Source organism: Arvicanthis niloticus, chromosome 9 (genome assembly GCF_011762505.2).
Source record: "Arvicanthis niloticus isolate mArvNil1 chromosome 9, mArvNil1.pat.X, whole genome shotgun sequence".
NCBI classification, from domain to species: Eukaryota; Metazoa; Chordata; class Mammalia; order Rodentia; family Muridae; genus Arvicanthis; species Arvicanthis niloticus.
The window spans coordinates 54,483,139-54,504,875 of record NC_047666.1 but is presented as its reverse complement, the minus strand read 5'-3'; the positions used below and the strand labels follow the sequence as shown (position 1 = coordinate 54,504,875).

At 42.2% G+C, this 21,737-nt stretch overlaps 1 protein-coding gene across 3 annotated transcripts in view; it reads left to right on the top strand.

The window, feature by feature from the left end:
- The window catches only part of Alox5 (arachidonate 5-lipoxygenase), a 55,125-nt gene that overhangs the window by 5,319 nt on the left and 28,069 nt on the right, over positions 1 to 21,737 (top strand). For all 3 annotated transcript variants that reach the window (XR_013112578.1, XM_076940346.1, XM_034511620.2), the window contains exons 2-3: positions 1,667 to 1,865; positions 7,299 to 7,380. Coding sequence is in view for 2 of the 3 variants with exons in the window: in XM_076940346.1 (XP_076796461.1) it covers positions 1,667 to 1,865; positions 7,299 to 7,380 (281 nt within the window). In the remaining variant the exon portion in view is untranslated. The remainder of the gene's footprint in view (positions 1 to 1,666; positions 1,866 to 7,298; positions 7,381 to 21,737) is intronic.

Here is a 21,737-nt window from a genome sequence, read left to right as displayed (position 1 = left end):
AAGAGTTCCCCATCCACCAAGTCCAAGGTTTGAACACATAGGGTGTTCCTCTCACTCCACAGGCACTTGGAGCTATGAGTGAATTGCAGTGCAATGGGTTGGCTCAGGCTGCTCGCAGATGCTGCAGGGCTTCCTGCCTCATGAGCTCCCATAGAGTCTGAGCATGTAGACCAGCTAGTTCTAATGTATATGCCTATGGACTGTGCCCTTGGAGAAAGTAGCTACTCAAGTATCCCCCGACTCTGATTTCTCAATGGTGCTGCAAGCGGGTTGCTATCTCTTCTTGAAAGACGAAGAAACACAACCTGGAGAGATACTCAGGCAGTCAAGTGTTCACCTTGCAAGCACAAGGATTCAAATTTGATCCTTAGACCCCATATTTTTAAAAAGCCAGTAATCCTGAGGCCACATTGTAATCCTGGCTCTGAGGAAAAGGAGATAGGTAGATCTCTGAGGTTTTCTAGGTAGCCAGCCTAGCCTACTTAGTCAGTTCTAGGCCAATAAGAGACACTGACCTGGTGTGGGGGTGGCAGTGACTGAGGAATGACAAGGTTGCCCACTGTCACACACACACACACACACACACACATATTCACACACACACACAATAGGTGGAGGAGGTCTGCGAGAAGGAAGAAAAGAACAGGGAGGAGAAGTGGAGGATGGGCAGGAGGAGGAAGGGAGTAAATGGAGGCAAAGAATGGGAGGAAGAGGAAGGGAAAACAATGAAGACATGGCGGGTAAAAAAGAAGGGGTAGGAATCGGGGACTATGAAGAGGAAGATGTGGGGAGGAAATTGAAGAAGGGAAAAAAGAGAAGGATAAGGAAATAAAGCAATTTGGTGAGGCTGTGTGGCCAGCAAATTTGCACCTACAATGTGAACTCAGAGTCCCAAACAGCAGGTCAGCCCTTTGACCCAATTCCCCTTCACTGACCCCAACTCTTCTGGGCTCATTCATATTCCCAAATGACCAAACTGGGGTGGGGGTGGGGCCGTGTGCCGTGTGTGTGTGTGTGTGTGTGTGTGTGTGTGTGTGTGAGAGAGAGAGAGAGAGAGAGAGAGAGAGAGAGAGAGAGAGAGAGAAAGTAATGTCAATTACCCTTTGTCAATGTCTCTTCTATACCTTTATTGAGAGGTTATACTGTACTCCATAAACTTATGATTATGATCAGCTATAAAAATTAGTTGTATGAAAAGCAAAACTCCCTCATCCCATTTCAGATAAGGCAAGCTTGAGAATTAAATTAGCATGAGCCAAAAATAATAGGAGAAAAGCGGACAAATTTGCCTAATGCAGCAATGTATGTCATGTGTTATTTAAGACTAAATGAAGATTCAAGAAGGCAGTGGGAGTCCATTGCTTACACACTGAATTGTATGGAAAACATATAATAAAGAAAGCGAGTTGGGCTAGGGAAGTCAGGTGGAGTGACTGTGGACTTTGAGGTGGCCAACCGGGTCTAACTGTACAGGTGTCGGCTTTCCTTCCGAGGAAGACTTTCTTCACAAGAAGGCAAACGTTAGGATGATCTTGAACTGCCCCTTTATGTCACCTAACTCAAATATTTGCTGTGTTAGAGCAGCGCACTGAGGAAGGAACACTCTCAACAGTGTCAGAATTCAGGCCTGGGAGGCAGCAGTTGACTGTCCTGTTCTCCCGCCCAGGTGGACTCCTACGATGTCACCGTGGATGGAGAACTGGGCGAGATCTATCTAGTCAAAATCGAGAAACGCAAGTACTGGCTCCATGATGACTGGTATCTGAAGTACATCACCCTGAAGACACCCCATGGGGACTACATCGAGTTCCCATGTTACCGCTGGATCACAGGCGAGGGCGAGATTGTCCTGAGGGATGGATGTGGTAAGCTACTTGGACCCCTGCCACTTGTAGGCTTCCTGGAAACCAGAAAGTTTCCCCTTCTCAGAGAGCTGTATTTCTGGGCATGAGAATACCATCTTGGGTGGAGCACACCTCTGGATCCTGTTCCCTTACGAGAGATGGGATCTCCCTCAGCACTAACGAGGTCTAGAGTGGAGCTAATAGTCTGAGGATTCACACCAACTGTGACTTCCCTCTGCACACTGTCCTGGAAAGGTGTGGACATAGGCCTTCTCACTCTTGTCACTAGGTAATGAGGGACTCTGAACAGGCACCTGTGACAAGAGTCCTCCAAATGGGGAGCACTGCAGCTTAGCACATGGCCTTCTAAGACGAATTCTCTGGCCGTCCTCTCTAAGATGGGGAGAGGTGTTCAGGGCTAGAGGACCCCCCCCCCAAGACCTGGACACTAAAGGGTTGGACTAACATTGCCAATAGAATGCCAGCTCTAAGGGCCAGAGGCAAGCTGGAGTTCACTCTCCTGTTTTATTTGTTTGCTTTGAAACAAAGTATCAGTTTCACTACATAACTCAGGCTGGCCTTGAACTTTCAATTCTGCTGTTATAGCCTCCCAAGATCCTGGATATTCAGGGCCCAATTTGGTACTTCCATAAGAGGACATTCTTTTTCAGGCCCCACTCCCAGCCAGCTGACACAGAGGGAAGCAGATGTCAAAGGTCAGCCGTTTGCACTCTCCCCTCACTCCCCCCCCCACAGTGACACCCCTCACCCCCTCTGAGTGACACCTTTGTATACCAGCTGCTTATATGCATGGGTCAAGCTAAGCTTTGGCAAATTTCTCTCTTGTAGTCGTGGTCCTTGAGTTTGCTTTCCCATCTCATCAGGAATGATAAGCCTCTACCTGCAACAGTCCACTGTGAGGACAGATGCTGCTGCCCCTAACCACCCCTAACCGCCCCTAACCGCCCCTAACTGGCCCTAACCACTCCTAACCGTCCCTAACCGCCCCTAACTGCAATGAGCACCTCTCTGATGAGGGTCCTCTATCATGGTTCATTCTGCACAGTCAGAGGCAGACAAGAAGAGATTGATAATTAAACCACCGTTCTGATAGAAAACTGAGACACAAGAGGGGGGGGGAAGAAGAGGAAAAGGAAGACGTTATTGTTCTTTTCCCTCTAGGGTCCTTCAGCCATCAGATCATATCCCATTGTCCTTGATGTGGAACCCGACCTTCTCCAAATTCTGGGAATTTTTTTGACCTGGATACTTGGGTTTAGAAGGACTTTTACCACCCCTCCCCCAAGCTCAGTGGGAACTCCCTCCCACTCACCCACACATTGTTCAAGTTATCCTGTGGCTAGAACAAGGAAGGCTGTGGACAGGGTGCTTCTCTTAACCCAGGGTTTAGCAGGCATTAGAATCTTTCCTCTGTCTGCCCCACCCAAGATCTCGATGGGGAAGTCCTTCCCGCCTATGGTTTCGGTAGCCCTGGATAGCAGCATGCACGACAGTGCAGGCAGATTAGGATGATTTGAAGAGTTGTTTAGAGAGGGACTACAAGAAGCTGTGGAAGTGTGCAGAGGGGCCACTTCTGTGCAGAGGGCCAGCAGCTTGGCCAATCCTGATGAGCTGGGGGGAGGGAAGAGCTTAAGGATAATGTAGCAGGGTGAGGTTTTAAAGCTAGCCCCTATCTTATGAGTCTGTGCAGAGCTGTGACCTTCGTAGAGAAGTGGACATCCCTGGAGATGAGGAAGAGCAGAATGGCGAGGAAACAACTGCCCCACCCTCAACATGCTCACTCTCCCAGGACCTCTGCTCTGGGCTGTCCCCAGAGCTGAGTCTAATGGAAAGCCTATTGATGTAATTCATTCTTTTTCTTTTCTTTTTTAAAATTAGGTATTTTATTTAAAATTTAATAAAATTAGGTATTTATTTGCATCTCAAATGGTATCCCCTTTCCTGGTTTCCCCTCTGCAAACCCCCTATCTCATCCCCCCCTTACCCTGCTTCTATGAGGGTGCTCCCTGACCCACCTACCCACTCCTGCCTGTCTCACTGCCCTACCATTTTTCTACACTGGGGCATCAAGTCTTCACAGGACCAAGTGCCTCCCCTCCCACTGATGCCAGATAAGGCCCCTTTCAACTCCTTCAGTCCTTCCCCAAACTCCTCCACTGGGGTCCTTGTGCTCACTCTGATGGTTGGCCGCAAGCACTTGCATCTGTATTGGTCAGGATCTGGCAGAGCCTTTTAGGAGTCAGCTGTATCAAGATCCTGTCAGCAAGCACTTCTTGGCATCCGCAGTAGTGTCTGGGTTTGACGTCTGCATGTGGGATGTATTCTCAGGTGGGGCACTCTCTGGATGGCCTTTCCTTCAACCTCTGTTCTACTCTTTGTCCCTGTATTTCCTTTAGACAAAAGCAATTCTGGGTTAAAATTTTGGAGATGGGTGGGTTGTCCCATCCCTCAACTGGTGGGAGGCATGCCTAACCCCTGGATATGGTCTCGACAGGTTCTCCCTTCCCTTTGTGGGGCATTTCAGCTAAAGTCATCCCAGTGGGGTCCTGGAAGGCTCTTGCTTTCCTAACATCTGGGGCTTTATGGTGATGCAATCTGTTCTTATCAGCTTTATAGACAAGATAAAATGGAAGGGGGTCTTCAGGGACACAAGTAATCTAGCTGACAAGTTCCATTAACCACTGCTGGTACCAACCATCTTAACTTGAAAGTCATTTAATTTGTCCAGTGATCATGTAGGTCTAGAATCTTGGAAGGGATCTGCCAAGTACTTGGTCTGTGTCCTCTGTGCCATTAACTCACTGGACTGCAGGCTTCACCTTGAAGATGGTTCTTCTCCCACGTGGCTCAGGGCTCCATGGCCTCCATCTCTGCATAACACCCATTTTGAAGGAGTCTCATAGCTTGATTTCTTACATGGTAGCTCACTTCTAAGAGCAAGTATTCCAAGAAACAGAGAGTAGAAGCTGCCAGGTTCCAGGTCCGTGCCTGGAACCAGTATTGTGTAACTCTACCACCTATCCTTGAGGGGACGGACACTAAAATATCTCAATTTAAAGAATGCCAAAGGATTTGTGACCATGGTTAACCTGCATGGTACAACAACCAATGCCTTGAACAATGTGGCAAGAAGAGGGCCCACTCCACAAGTGACCCCATTTCCCACCACAGCCGGGGGCCTGCTTGGCCTTAGAGGATCGAGCTGAGGTGGAACACAGAGTTGGACGAAGGCCAAAAGACTGATGATCTCTAGCCATGAAACCCTCTCTCTTGAAACCCAGTACAGTTAGTACTATCAACAACAAGTTCAAAGCAGTATTTTATACTCATTATAAGTTCAAAGCAATAGTTTTTTACATGGCCTTGCCTTATCATAATGCACACCTGTGGCTTCATCCTTGGACCTGAATGTTTTTCCTTGAATGTAAGTTTGTCCCAAACCTATTTCTCTTTTTATTGTAATTATGAAAGCTCATTGTTATTATGCAGCCTTTACTTGATATTATGAGTAGTGAGTACATTCTATTCTTGATTCTAACTTCATTATATCTTTCTAGCAAAACAACTAAAACCATCTCTTAGAACTTTCTTCCTAAAATTATTTGAATCAAATCACGAGTTCTATATAAAATATAAAATCATTAATTCATTTAAACAGCATTAATTCACGAAAGTTCATCTTCATGTTGATCTGCAGGAAATTTGCTCAGTAGGGTGCACTGATGCCCAGAAGTTGTTAGACTGTATCTGTATAATAATGATAGGAGAGGCATATCATTAGCAAGAAGCCATTCTGGGATGAAGTCTTTTGGAGCCTCACCTCCCAGAGCTCACCCGTCACAGACCATGCAAAATAAAACAGTGAGCCATCTCCAGGAAAGTCACCCACTAGCTTTAGCCCCTCCTAGACGGCTTCTGACACACTACATGGTGGCTTACATCTAATATTTTACCTCTTCACCATAATCATGAAAGTGATAGAACCTGTGAGGTCCCAAGATCTATAGCATACGTGTGTACAAATGGTTCTTTCCAGAGCTCATGCCAGTCCCTGGAGATGGGTTCTGCCATACTCAGTTCAGAAGCAGCCGAATTTGTCATCCTATAGCCTGAGAAGTCCCATCCATTGTTAGCTGGAGTCTCCTAACTGGGGAGACTGAGCCAGTCTCTTGAGTCAATTTGTTGTGTTAAGTTCCATGGAAATCTATTCATACCAAATGTAGGTTAAAAAAATGAATCTCCTTAGGGTCAAGGTGTCCAAGGAATACTCCAGCTGTCTAACGCTTTTAGCAAAGAAAATGACAAATGTTCACAACAGTGCCTAGCATGGTCAGTGACAATAGGCATTGCCACAGTTTAGACTCATCTCAACCTCAGGGCTATCGATCCTGCTCTGTTGTCTTGATGTTCTGCTTTGGGACCACTTCTATACTCAAGGATGGACATACAGTGAGCTAGAGAGCTCTGGTGTTTCCTGAGGACTGAGGGGAATGGGCCTGCTGTAAGGGAAAAGAAAACTGAGAGTTGGTGTCTGAGAACCATTCACACACCTTGAAACAATCATCTTGTGGTTGCTAAACCTAATGGAATAAAAACAGGACTTGTAATCTCTCATGTTTCTTATTTAACTTTTCCATTAATTTTAATGTGTTATACAAAATATAAATGTTTTGTGCAATTAGTTTACACATGTAGCTAGGGAGTATAGTATAGTACAGTGCACTGCAGGACAGAATAATGTATATATTATAATCACCTTTTCAGATTCTTACTTGGGACCCTGTGTGTTTGCTGGATTTACCTTAGATTAAAGTATAGCTGATTACAGTTTCATCTGCATTGAATGCTCTGAGAAAGGGCCTTTAGCAACTTGCCAAAGCTCCTGAAATGAGAGACGACATGACAGGCCAAGTGACAAAATGCTGTGACCCTCTGGATTGCGAGCAGGCAGGAAAACCCTGAGGTTATGGGTTACCCATTATGGGGGTAAGCCATAATAACCATTATTCTCAAATATTAGACACATAAGAGGACTAACGCTTTGTAGAGTGTTTACAATGTTCTCACACTAACATCCTCCTAAGATCCTGAGAATTAGGCGTTATCGTCTACATTTTATACGAGACAGTCAAGGTGGCTTGCTCTGGGTCACATGACTTTAAACCATAGAGCCCATAGCTCTTCTATACCCAGCCTTGGATAAATAGAAAGTTCTAGGCCAGCCAAGTTACATGAGATGTTGTATTAAACAAACAAACAAACAAAAAAAAACAAAAACAAAACAAAAAAATAAGGATATCTAATAAACACCACAAAATACCTATCAGCTTGTCTTGGCTAATGGAAGATGTCTGGGAAAACCTGACCACCGGGCATTGTGTGGACATTGTTGCTCTTCCTCAGGCTGCTCTCATACTTGTCCTTTCTTCACAGCAAAATTGGCCCGAGATGACCAAATTCACATCCTCAAGCAGCACAGGCGTAAAGAACTGGAAGCACGTCAAAAACAGTATCGGTGAGTTATGGCATAGACCAAGCAGCCGTGAGTAGCCCCTCCTGTACCAGGTCCATGGTAAGAGACAAGCCTGACCAGAGTATATGGACCATCATCTTACCTCCACCTTCAGGCAGTCAGAGTGAAGGGGGTCAAGGAAAAAGCTTGAGAATAGCCACATTATCCTTGGGGAGAATGGGCCCAAGAGAGTGAGTCACCTTTCCCATTATTATAGGGACTGCCTTAACTATGTCTTCATGCAATATTTTAACTATAAAAGTAATACATAATCTACAACAGCATTGAAAAGTCATTACATGTGATCAAGAAAAAGGGGCTCAAATTATTCAACCTAAACATGAAGAAAAAACAATACTTCATAGAAAATTGAATGAATAAAAAAATACTATGTACAGCTGTATGTCAATGTTAAGATGAAATGGACAAATCCTAGAAAAGCACAGGCTATAACTTACTTAAAAATTAAATGAGCCAGGGCCAGGGACTTGGCTCAGCAAGTAAAGGCAGAAGTCATGCAAGCCTGGCCACCCAAGTTTAACCCTTGGAACACACAAAATCTGGACATAATAGTGTAGTATATCTGTAATCCCAGCACTACTGTAGAAAGATGGCCATGGTGACAAAGAACAGCCAGTCTGGAATACAGAGCCCAGCAGTAGAAACAACCCCAAAAGGTGAAAGGTCATTACCAACTCCCAAAAGTTGACCTCTGACCTCCACACACAGTGTTGTGTGTGCATGCCTGAACATAGATACACACAGACACCCACATACATACCACAAACACACATACAATATTTTTAAGGAAATAGAGGATCTGAATAAGCCAATCCCATGTAATATAATTGAATTAATTTTTAGATGTCCTACAAATAAAAGCTCAATTAGCTTCATGGGTAAGTTCTAGCAAACATTAAGAAATTAATATCAATCTTACATAGACTTTTTCCCCAAATGGGTGAGAAGGTAGTATTTTCCAACACATTGTATGATACCAATGTTGCAAAAGAAAACTAGGTAAAGGCATCGTTAAAAAATAAATCAATACACAAACATCTCTCAAGAATACAACTGCAAATATTTTCAACAAAAATATTAGCAAGCCAAATTCATATGGTATTGACAAATAAAATTTTCCCTAGGAATACAGTGCTTTTGAACATTCAAAACTTTGTTAATCTAATAGATATCAAAAATGAACAAAAGTACCTGCAATTATGTAAATATATATACAATATATAATATAGATACACAAAAAGAAATTTGAGAAAACTCAACATTCTTTCATAATGAAACATTCAAAATATTGGAATTGAAGAGAATGTCCTCAACACAATGAAGAACATCTATAGAAAACTTCCAAGACAAACTGCTTTTCCCTAAGATCTAGGAAACAATAGGACATCCACTTATACTGCTTCTATTCAGTATTTCACTGAAGGGTCTATTTGGTCAGTTAGGAAAGAAGAAGAAAACAGTTTACACAATCACCTCTCATGGATGACATAGTCTTTTATATAACTAATAAATTCACCAGTATTTAATTATTTATTAGAAAACTAAGTTAGCAAGATTATGAGATACAAACTAAATCAAAAATTCTATACATTATAACAAAAGAAGAAAATATCTACTTACAGTAAGTTTAAAATCAATATAATATTTATTACTAAGATGTTTAACAAAATCAATGTAAGACTAGCAACAAAACCCTAGAACACCATTGAAAAGAATTAATTAAAGAAAATCTAATTGAGTCAAAAACATCTCATGTTCACTTGCTTTTGCTAACAGGGCAATCCTTCTCCCAGGAATGATGGACAATGTAGAGATTCAGTGCAATCACTGTTAAAATCCCAGCTAGTATTTAAAAAAAAAAAAAAAAAAAAAAAAAAAAAAAAAAAACAAGATTGAAAAAATATTCCTTAAATCCAAATGGAAATAAAAGGTACATAAAATCCTGAGACCAATCTTGAAAATAAGAAAACTAAGTTAGAGAATCTGTATTTCCCAACATCCAGATTTCTGCACAATCATAGTATTCCGGGAAATAGCCGTATCATGAGCAGTGAAATAGAATGCCAAGTCCAGAAACAACCCCTTATACTTACGGTGAACTGGTTTTTGATGGGATCAGCAAGACAAATCTGTATGTAAAGAATACATGGTGTATTTTACATACATGGTGCTGAGAAAACTGGATAGCCAAAGTACAGACAAATGACGTTGGATCCTTTCCTAACACCAAACTGATTGCCTAAATGGTGGAATTAAAGCCATATAATCTTATGAAAATATAAGAGTAAACATCCATGGCTTTGAATTGGCAAAGGATTCTGAGACAGGACTCCACATCACACATAGCAAGAGAAAATTCAGATGACTTGGCATCACCAAAGTTTCAGGCTCTTATGTTTCAAAGGGCACCATGAAGAAAATGGAAGACGGTTGACGAAGTATTTGCCTTATGAGCATGAGACACTGAGTCCAACCCCCAGAATCCACATTTTAAAAAACTGTGGGAGCCACAGAGACCACCCAGTGAATAAAATGACTGCCACACAAGCAGCAGGACCTAAGTTTCCATCCTTAGCATCCATGTAGAAGCCAAGAGCTACAGTGCATGTCTATAAGCCCAGCACTGTTGGGGCAGAGACAGGTAGAGCACCAGAGCTCACTGGTCAGCCAGTGTAGTTAAATCAGAGAATCCAGCTCCAGTGAAGAGATCCAGTTTCAAGAAATAAGGTGGAGAGTGACCCAAGACACCCAACATCAACCTCTGTCCTTTACATTCACACACACACTCACACACACAAGCTTATGGATGTACACACATGCACATACACAATCAGACATAATAACATATATATATATATATAATCCTAGTGCTAGGAATAATGAGACAGGTAGATCCCTGGGGTTCTCCAACCAGCCACCCTAGCCTACTTGGTGAGCTCCTATCTAGGGAGAAAGCATATTTCAAAAACAAGGTCCTAAAAAAAAATGACAGCTGAGCTGTCCTCTGGCCTCCACATGAATGGGCACTCATGTACATACAAACATACCTACACTCATGTACATACATACACACATGTACATACATACACTCATACATATACTCATGTACATACATACACTCATGTACATACAAACATACCTACACTCATGTACATACATACACTCATACATATACTCATGTACATACATACACTCATGTACATACAAACATACCTACACTCAAAGAACCCACGGAATGAGAAAGAATATTCGCAGAACATTTATTTGACTGGAGACTTATGTCCAAACTATATAAAGAACTCCTAAAACTCAAGATAGAAATAATACAATTTTATTTTTATGAAGTTATTTGTTTACTTTACATCACAATCACATCTTCCCCTCCATCCTTTCCTCCCAGTTCCTCCCTCCCACATTCCCTCCCCCAACTCCTACTCCCCTTCTTCTCAGAAAAGTGTAGGGTACCCATGGATGTCAACCAGCTTTGCCACATCAAGTTGCAGTAAGATTAAGCCAAACTTCTATTGAGGCTAGACAAGGCCACTCAATTAGGGGAAAGGGATCCAAAGATAGGCAGTGTAGTCAGAGACAATCCCTGCTCTCACTTTAGGAGTCCCAGCTGCACAATTGTTACATACATACAGAGGGCCTAGGTCTATCCTGTGCATGCTCTCTGGTTGGCATTTCAGTCCTACGAGTCCTTATGGGTCCAGGCTAGTTGATTCTATGAGTTTTCTTGTAGTGTCCTTGACTCTTCAGACTTCTACAATTCTTCCTTCCCAAGCTCCACTTAATGTTTATCTGTGGGTCTCTGTATCAGTTTCAATGAGTTGTTGGGTGAAGCCTTTCTGATGACAGTTATGCTATCTGAATATCATTAATAGTGTCAGGGATGGGCTCCATCTCCTGGTATGGGTCTCAAGTGGACCAGTCATAGATTGGCTCTTCCTTCAAATTCTGCTCAATAATACAGTTTTACAAGGGACAAGAATTCAAAGTTCAAAGAAATGGGCATTTCTCCAAGAAAAAATATATAACTGCGTAAACATAAAAAAAGACAGGTGCTACATTAGTTGTCTGGAAAATGTATATCAATGCTACAGTGAGATGCTAATTCAAACCCACTAAGGCAGCACAAGAATTGAAAAGTCATATATTATTACAAATTTTGGTAAAATTACAACACTCATATACCACTGTTGAGAATGCTTAATGGTGCAACTGCTTTGGAAAATGGCTTGATAATTCCCCAAACTATCAAATGGAGTAATTATGTCACCCAGCAATCCCTCTTGATTATATACCTATTAAAAAGGAAGGCATATGTTTATATGGTTACTGTTCACTTGCCAACAAGACTGAAAAATGAGGCACATGTAGGTCAGTGTGCCTGTGAGCTCCAGAGAGAATTGAGTAAGGGAAAATACATAACTTTCCTCCCTGAAGTTGTACTGAAGTCACAGTAATGCAAAGACACCTAATAATATGTCCAGACTAAAATTTCTATATGCATTACTGTCCTAAAAAACTCCACTAACACAAAGATGTGTACAACTTAAATGCCTATTAATGGATGGATGGATAAACAGTCATATATCTGTATAATTTGATGTGGATTCCAGGAGTCAGACTCCACTCATAGGGCTTGGTGGTAAATACCTTTACCTGCTGGGCCATCTTGTCAGTCGCACTATGTAGTTCTTTTTCTTTTTTTTTTTTTTATTAGATCTTTCATTTACACTTCAGATACCATCCCGTTTCCCCATTCCCCCCCCCCTTAGAAAACCCCTATCCCATGCCCCCTTTTCCTTTTTGCATTTATACATTTTTTTAAGAAATGTTAATCATAGGCTTTATAAGTTTGGTATTGTTCAATCAGAGGTGTAACCCACTACCCAACCTAGATATATCAACTATCTTTGACTGGTGGAGATACATGAACATCTGCTTCCCTGTCTCCCCCCTCTATCTCTCTTTCATCACCTAGTATGTAGTTCTTTAAAAGCCTTTGAAGTCGGTTAGTGGGAGGAACACTAAGAGTTTGAACATATCACTTTTAAGCCATAAACTCCCATGCTTGTTCTCTATAAAAAACGAGAAGCCCCTTTCTAGAAAAGAAAAACCTTTTGGTTTTTCTTTTGGGCTAGAGAAGCCCCATATTGCTTCAAGCAGAGCTTACTGGACCATCTTGGTGGGACTTCAGAAAACTGAAGTGCCAACAGAAGTACAGAGAGTGGAGACCTGCTTCATGAGTGTTCAGTGAGAAACCAGGACTCTACTGGTGACTGGGCTGTAGGCAGAGGAAAAGAACCACATGATCAGCATTGCCTTGGCATGGTCTTCTGGCATGGGATCTGGCTTTATTCTGCCCATGGCCTGAAAACTGGAGTGAGGCTTAATTAATGAATAATGGACTAATATATTTGGCAGCAGAAATGTCAAGACACGATAGCATCTAGCCTGGGCTACAGGTACTGCTTGCTGCTCTTATGCAGGTGTCCAATGAGAGAGATTGCCTTGCATTTCAGAAGAGGCTTTGGACTTTCTGACGATCTTGGAACTGTTAAAGCTTTGAGGGCTTTCAGAGATGGAAAACTTATTTTCCATTAGAAGACTGGCATGAACATATAAAGAACAACAATGAGAGTTTATGGCTTAAAAGTGTTGTGTTTGAATATCAAATTGACAAGGATGCTGGGCTTGTGATAGTTAATCTTGTCAACTTGACAGGATGTAGGATTACCCAGGAAACAAATCTCTGGGCATGACTACAAGAGAGATTTCAGATTGGGTTAACTGAGGTGGTAACAACCCCACCCTTCTGGGTTTTCTCCACCAAGATGGAGTACACCCTTCAACTGTGAACCACAGTAAGCCTTCTCTTAGAAAGCTGCTTTTATCAAATACTTTGTCAAATCACAACAAAGGTAGAAGTAAATAAGACCTAAAGTAGCATAGCGGCCACACATAGACTAGTGTCTTTAAAGATCTGAACTGATCTGAACAGTCCTTATAAAATGAACAATACAATCAATTACACTTATGACTGGCTTCTTTTACTTAACATGATAGTTTATAGGCTCATACATGTTGTAGCAGCTATTAGTATTTCATTCACTATCTGTAGAAATAAAAGACTCCCAAAAGTTGTCCTCTGACCTGCACATACATGTCGTGGTAGGTATACACACACACACACACAGAGAGAGAGAGAGAGAGAGAGAGAGAGAGAGAGAGAGAGAGAGAGAGAGAGAGAGAGAGAGAGAGAGAGGGAATGCATGTAGCGGAAAACAGCCACATGATCTGCATTGCCATGGCAATACCTTACTTCCCAATCTTATATATTATCTACTGTTCTCATCACTGTGACAAAATGCTTGAGAAAAGCAACTGAAATGAGATCGTTTCGCCTAGGACTTTGGTTTGTTTGCTGTTTTGTATTTTTGTACAGTCTGAGAGAAGACATAGAGGCAAAGTCTAGGACCCCATCTCATGGAATGATACTATCTACATTTCGGGTGGGTCTTCCTATGTCAATTAATGGCACTGTAGCAACTACCTCTCAAGCGTGCTGGAGGTTATCACCCAAGTGATTCTAAGTCCCCTCAAGCTGACTGTCAACATTAACCACCACTGTTAGCTTTTTTCTTAGATTAAAAGTATCTGAGGTAAAATAATTTAAAATAGGAAATGTTTAGTTTAGATTATAGTTTTGGAAGTTTTGGTTTACAGCCAGGAGGACCCATGGTTTTGCCTTGTGTCAAAGAAGCATGTCATTGCAGAGTCATTGCAGTAGAGAACAAAGCTACTTACCTCACAGCAGCTGGAAGACAGACAAAGGGGCCCAGGGTCCAACATCCCCTCAATGTGTGCCCCATGACTGAACTTCTGATAAACCATTTCCCAGGAAGACCACTAGCAGGAGTCAGGCCTTTGTTACCCAAACTATAGATGTTGCCTAGGGACAGACGGGTCAGTAATAGCAATGATGGCTAAAGATATGGGTTCCCTTGGGGAATCATACAAATGTTTTAATATTGACTATAGTGATGGTTACCCATATCTGTTACAAAGATTTAAAAAGAAGACTTTAGTTATTGACTGTCATTGGGTAAATCTTATGGTATGAAAATTATATGCCTATAAACCTGAAAAAATATTAATTAATTCAAATTGCAGCATAGACTTCAGTGTAGGAACAGAATCTATACAACATGTAGAGAACAGACAAACAAATCATCATAACCAGACTCAGAAAACCCTCTTAGCTATGACATCAAGCACACACAGCACAAGGACAATTGCCACGCTGGACTTTGTTGAAACATAAATCTTCTATACTTTAGTAAACACCACCAAAACAGTAAAAAGATAGAATGGACCAACCTACACAAACTGCATCCAGTAAGGAGCTTGAATTCAAAATATATAGAGAACTCTAACAAAGGTTAAAAAAGACAGGTTATAACAAATGCTGCCAAGGAGGGGCAGGGTCAAACCCCAGCACTCTGGTAGGGTCAAACAGCCATAGCCATTCCGGGAGACACATCAGTTCTTCCTCAAAATTACAGATAGTATCATCATGTGACCCACCAGCACTTCTTATCATAGGTGTTTCCAAGAATAATACAGCCAGAATTAGAGGTGTGGCTAACGGCAAAGCACTTACCTAGCATGGATAAGAGCCATGGCCTCCGTCCCCTGAGCTGCAATGATATTAACAATAGTAACTAAGTCAAATGTCTACACCAAATACTTGTATGCAAATGTTCATGGCAACTGTCTTCCTTGGGGTTCCTGTTGGTGTAATAAGACACCATGACCAAATGCAATTTGGGAAGGAAAGGGTTTATTTCACTTCATACTGCCAGGTAGTATCTATCAGTGAGCCACTAAGAGACCAATAAGGATGATCACACGATGAAGGCAAGATGCCAGAAGCACATGCAGCTGGCCCTGGGATCTGGATTCTGTTGCTAAGGGAAGCATGTGGCAGTGGAGCTATGACCAATAATGAAGAAGTGACATCACATCCCAAGAGTGACTGGGCTCGGTGCTGTACCTATTGTCCTAGAGTATTTGGGAGACTAAACAGAAGAATCATTTAGTCCCAGATGTTCAAGGCCAATCTGTTTCAAAAAAGAAAAGAAAATTAAGCATGCCAATTCGAAGAGTAAGGTTTAAGGGTACTCTCACTGAATGGGGAGGTGGCAAGAGAGATGTTTAGGGTCTGAGAGGGGAAGGGGAAAGAAAGAGGGAGAGAGAGAAAGAGGGAGAAAAAACAGGGAAACAGATTGAGAGAGAGAGATAAATGCACATGTCTATATACTCTAGTTCACAGTTAAAAAGTTAAAAAAAAACTCCTGAACTTTCACTGCCTGGTGTGAGAAAGTAACCTGATTACACTGTAATCATGCCAAAAATTCAATGTGTGTGCAAGCCTTTCCACTCAGCACCCTCTGAACTATTTTGGGACTTCTGTAGTGGATACAGGGCTCAGACAGAGTCTGCCTTCCCTTCTATGGGGCTGAAGAAAGCTTCTTCAGCTCTCTTCTCCACTTTAACCTCCTGTGACAAAGCCCTTTATAGAGTTCTGCAAGACTTCTAGTCTGCGGGATGGGTTAAGACAAAACTCCAGAGTGGCTTAATCTGCTGTCAGTCACTAACATCTTGCTGTGGTTTGGTGCCTAATTAGACTTCTTATCCATTCACCTAAGAGATGGCAACCTAGCCTGACCTCCTGGAAGCCGTTTACTTCATCACAACCTGGGTCTTTCGGAGAAGATGAGAAGGGGTTGTGAGATATCTTGTCCCTTTCTTAAGTCCTTATTTTACTCCCTCCTCCACTCAGCTGCTCTTTTCAGCAGCCTTACCCCAACCCGTGGCCCCATTTCCGGTCAGGAAACACTGAACTTTGCACTGCCTGCACAATCATGAAGTTCCCCTTTCACATAGATTTTTCGGGCTTCCAGATTATGGAAGCTTTTCAAGATAATACTTCCAGGAACGCTGCTGGCATGACTCAGTAGGCCATCTGGGAAAGGGCACGGAAAGGGCCCAGGTCAGAGCTCTGTGGCCCCTGGCTTCACGGAGTGCACTGTCTGTGGTTGTGACACAGAACCCTGTGATCTGAGGGCTCTCACATCCCTGATCTAATATGACTGTGTCTTTCAGTTTTCATTCATCATTATGCTCCAAAGACCAGCCATTGAAACACCTTGACAGCCTTTCATTTTAATTTCTGTATAGTTAAATGTATCACACATTTTTGGTTTTGTGGTTCTAGAAACTGAACCCAGGACCTGCACAAGCACTTTACTCCTAGCCCCGGGGGCATCTTTCTTGGGTACCACTTTACCATGTTCATTTGACTACCTGCTGGTGAACAGACACATGGATACCTCCTAGTGCTTCAGGACCGAGCCACAGTGAGCTTTCTGACTGTCCATGTTCTCATGAGAAAAATTACTCTGGGGAATATGTCTAGATGCAGATCTGTGGGATTACTAAGTGTGTGTGTCTTCTGAGTTCTCTAGATCTGTGTAATTGTTTTCCCAGCTGTCCAGACACTTTCCACCCTTAGCTGGTGTTGCTGTAAGATGCCATTCCCCTGCATCACCAACACATTCAACATGAGACATTTTTATTCTTGCCTGATATTGGATGGACTTGTGTCTCATTGTTTTCTTCTTTATAAATTGCTACATGTTCGTGGTTTATACATAGCACTACAGGCTGAGCCAATGACTCTCCGACTGGTGAACATTCAGCTCGATTCCTACCTATGTTTGTTTTGAATGTTATACACAGAGAAGCAACCTGTACATCTGATATATAAGTCATTTAAGCATTTGCAGTTCTGTCTCCAGAACATTAAACTCTTGTCTCAAAACAGCTCTTACCTCACATAAAATGAGATTATGTGTTGTGAAGTAAATATGAATGGCCCTGGCCTGGTTGGCTTGGATGCTCTACATGCTGAATTCCCACACAGAAGCGATTGCATAAACATCCATGCCCACAGAATACGAGGGAGCCTTAAACCAAAGCATTTTCCAAGCACATCAGCGGGAACACGGGCTGCATGAGCTACATCAAACTGGGGGCAAGCTGCTACAGGTATGAGAGTTACTTGGCGGTAGTCTCAGCGTTGGGGTTAGTAAAGAAGCTGCTGGTGTGTTTATACAGTACAACAATTGTACCTGATAGTTGGAAGGATGATAAGTCAGGCAACAATTGGCTACTAAAGAGACAAAAGCTGGCCCAAGATAGTTTTTCTCTAGATCTACACACCAACTCTTTACAATAACCAAGGTCCCTTAAGCTAATGAGCCTTGTAAAACTTTTAGATAAGTGCAGCATTCTTTTCTGAGAACATTAGTTCACAGTTATGTCAGGCAAATGTTACATTTTGTGGATGCAGAAGCCAAGTGCTGTTTTCTGTCCTCTGACACTAAGAAGGCGCATTCCGAGGAGCTGATAAACAGGAGGCCTAGCAGCCAGGAGAGCAGTTGTTAAGGAAGACACCCTTCATTCATACCAATTTACTAGCTACCCTGGTCTCAATATGACCTTTCTTCCTCCCTCTGCATCTGACAAAACATTTATGTATTACAGAAAATAGTAATATCATCCCTAAAGTTAAAATAATTCAACACACGGCCTAAAGGAGAAAAAGGTAGTACATAAGGGAAGCAGGCAGCTAGCCAGCCAAAAAGTCTTTTTTTCTAAAATTCACTACAAATATGTATAATTTTATTTATCAATTAAATGAATGAAAGCATTAAAATATTTAAATTAAAAACAACTATTTTTAAAAGTCTTTTTTATAACTTAATTAAAATATGATCACATCACTTCTCTCCTAACTCCTTCCCTTCCAACGTCTACCCATCCCCCAATTCACAGCCTCCTCATTTTTTTTAACCTTTGTTGGTAAATATATATAAAAACCAGTCAACATATAAACACAACCTGCTGAGCCCCTGTTCCCTAAGTGTTGCCTGCATATGGATGTTTCTAGGGCTTGGTATTAGATAACAAACCAAGCGGTTCACCTCTTGGCAAGACTGGCTCTCGTTCTCTCTGCAGATGTTAATTACTTGTAGCTCTTCATCTAGGAGTGGGCCCGAGATTTTCCCCAGTCTGTGTTGGAATGACAATTGTTTTTGGAATTGTTTGGGTTCTTTTATGGCAGCCGTGTTGTTGGGATTTTATGGCTGTAGCCTTCCTGTCATAGCTAGAAGAGACTATGACACAGCAGACCTTCTGATCCTCTGATTCTTTCGATCTTTCTGCCCCCTCTTCTTTGATGCTTCCTGAGCCTGAGGTGCTGGAGTTGTGTGGTAGATCCATCCCCTGGGTGTCACCCAACCATTTCTTCTCTTCATTTTGATAGTTGTGGCTTTCTGTAATGGTCTCCTGCTGCTGCAAAAAGAAGTTCCTTTGATGAGGGTTGAAAGTTACACTTGCCTGTGGGTGTTGGGTATTCAGAATTCTGTTAAGAATTATACTGGTGCCGGGCGGTGGTGGTGCACGCCTTTAATCCCAGCACTTGAGAGGCAGAGGCAGGTGGATTTCTGAGTTCGAGGCCAGCCTGGTCTACAGAGTGAGTTCCAGGACAGCCAGGGCTACACAGAGAAACCCTGTCTCAAAAAAAAAAAAAAAAAAACAAAAAAACAAAAAAACAAACAAACAAAAAAAAGAATTATACTGGTTCCAAAAATTGGCAGTAGTGCAATCAATGACCTCCCTAGTCAAGTGCAGCTGGCTAGGTTTCCAGAGCCAAGAAGAATTTCTTTCCTATTAAGCAGGCTTTGAGTCCCAGTAGACAGCTGTTGGTTATGCCAAGGTATAGGTACCACTACTGCCCTTTAAGAATATCTTGCCATGGTGGTCATTGTGGTTTTTAGGCAACTACAACTGGCTAAGACTATTGACACTTTCCTTCCCTATGTCTGAAACACAGCTTATCACCTTCTGGTGCCATGAAAGCGAGTCCTCAGGGGCCTCTTTCGGTTCCTTTCCAGCCCAAATCCTCCATGTTTTATGTGTGGAGTGCATGGTGTCCTCAGCATTAAGGACCTGCCTTTAACTTCTTCTGAGAGGCAATCACGGACAAAAGCAATAGCCTAGATTGTCTCCGGAGCTCTCTTGGATTTCCCTGATCAACAGCTCAAACGGACCTTCTCATGCATGGTACTGAACTTTCTGTTAGCTACTCTTGACTCACGGAGAGAATATTATCACTCCATATGCTGTAATTTCATATGTCACATGATTTCTCTTATATGTGGATATTACATTTTAAGTTTTCCACGTGTCTGTTTCATTTAAAATAGCCACAGAGGTTAGGTAGTTCATGTGAGATCAGAGAGAGGAAGGAATCTCCCCCAAAAAGAGACACAGAATATAGTATTATGGGTAAACATAAGAGAAACTAAAATAGAAGGTTTAAATGGGGAGAGGCCAGGAATCCATGGCAGAGGAGAAAATATGGGAGGGACAACCAATACTAAAGGCCTTTTGAATGGCCATATGGAAACTCGCAACTCTCAAAGCTTCCTAAAATGGTTAACAGATTTAAATGGAGTTACCATACAATGGAAGAGACAGTGCTCCAATTATACATCATATACTATCAAGTCAAACCCCCAGTATCAGGAATGGGTTACATCTTGTTGAGTCATTGATCAAAAGTGACCCACAGACAGTCCCCCATAAACCAGATAGGCTATTGCCAGTGCTATTATTTATCCTCCAGAACCTGACAGAAAGCCTTATTGCTGAAGAACCCTCTTACATCGTCAAACATGAAAAAAATTGAGCTGGCATCCAACCAGAAGCTTTAGCCATACTGACTAGCATTCACAGTGCTGGAAGGTGCTATATACATGTGACCAGAGGAGAAGCGTAGTCATCAGTCTTACCCAGGAACAAACCCTAAGACTTATAACTGTGCCCTGCCTTGCAAGATATACTGATACAATAATAGCACAAACATGGAATAACCAACCACTTTTTAAAAATCATATTTGAAGCCTATTCCATGAGATGAAACCCACATCTGGAAACTGCTAACGAGACCACAAACTTGAGACTAGATGAGTCATGGGCCTAGGAGAACAATTACTACTGTTACTCTGCTAGAGGAGCATGTCCCTCCTAAAGACACATTGTCATACCCATCTGCCTCTGCCTCCTGAGTGCTTGGATTAAAGTGGACCACCTGGATGGCTCTGCCTATCTAGTTTTAAACCAGCATTCAATGCTGTGAACACAACCACACTCACATACGCTTACACATATCATCTACACACAAGTTCACAATAAATATAATTTTAAAACTAAAATAAAACGTGAATGCTATCCCTGGTGCACATTTCACCTGGTACACTGGATCACTGAAAACTTCAGCTCCACTCAACCCTTTGAAGTCATTGCATCCTTTGAACTGCCATGCATGAAGAGCAAAGCATTTATGTAACGGATGATAGTTGACTGGTGGGTGATCGTACAGTGGGTGATTGTACAGCCAATAGCTGGCTCACTTTCGGATGTGTATTGGAGACACCTCTATTCATTTTTCCAAATAAACAACGTTTGTACACTGTTCTCATTTTTATGCTTATTAATGTACTTGTGGTAAAGGTCACAGGAACAACAAAAATGGAAGGTTTTCATAAAGCCTGCTGAGGAGGGTCTAGAAGTCAGGCAGATCTCTGACAGACAGTGGGACCTTAAAATAGATTTCAAAGGGAGGAGGGGCAAACATCCTACTTTTTCCTCACACTCTTGACTTAAGACAAAGCCATAAAGGCCTGGAGAGTGTTTCTCCCACCAGTAGGGCCAGTGGGCCCCCTACTGGTGGACTGGCCAACAAATTCAAAGCTAGATTAGGATGTTACCCTAACAAAAGTGCCTATCAATCAGCCCTCTGTTCTTTGAACCTTAAATTAGGGAAGGAACATTCTTCAAAGACACAGAAACAACCCTCCCCCACCCAGATTGTGAAGGAGAGACTAGATTTCCAACAATGTTCTTGGACCTGTGATATTCCAAACTCCACAAACTCATCAAAGTTTTGATCAGTCCATCAGCTCTGTACACACAGTTTCTTTCCAGGAATGTTCCTATCTAAGAGGGTCCCTGGGCAAGCCAGACACCAAGGAGAAGATGAGGAGTTGCCACCAGTAGAAGCACAAGGTCATATTAAAGTCCTGAAGGCTTCTCGATGTCCAAAACCTGCATCCCTAAAGGGAGCTTTAATTGCAAGAGAAACTGGGAATATATTGAAAACTGAGCTCAGAATGAATATTGCAGCATTTAAGCGAAACCAA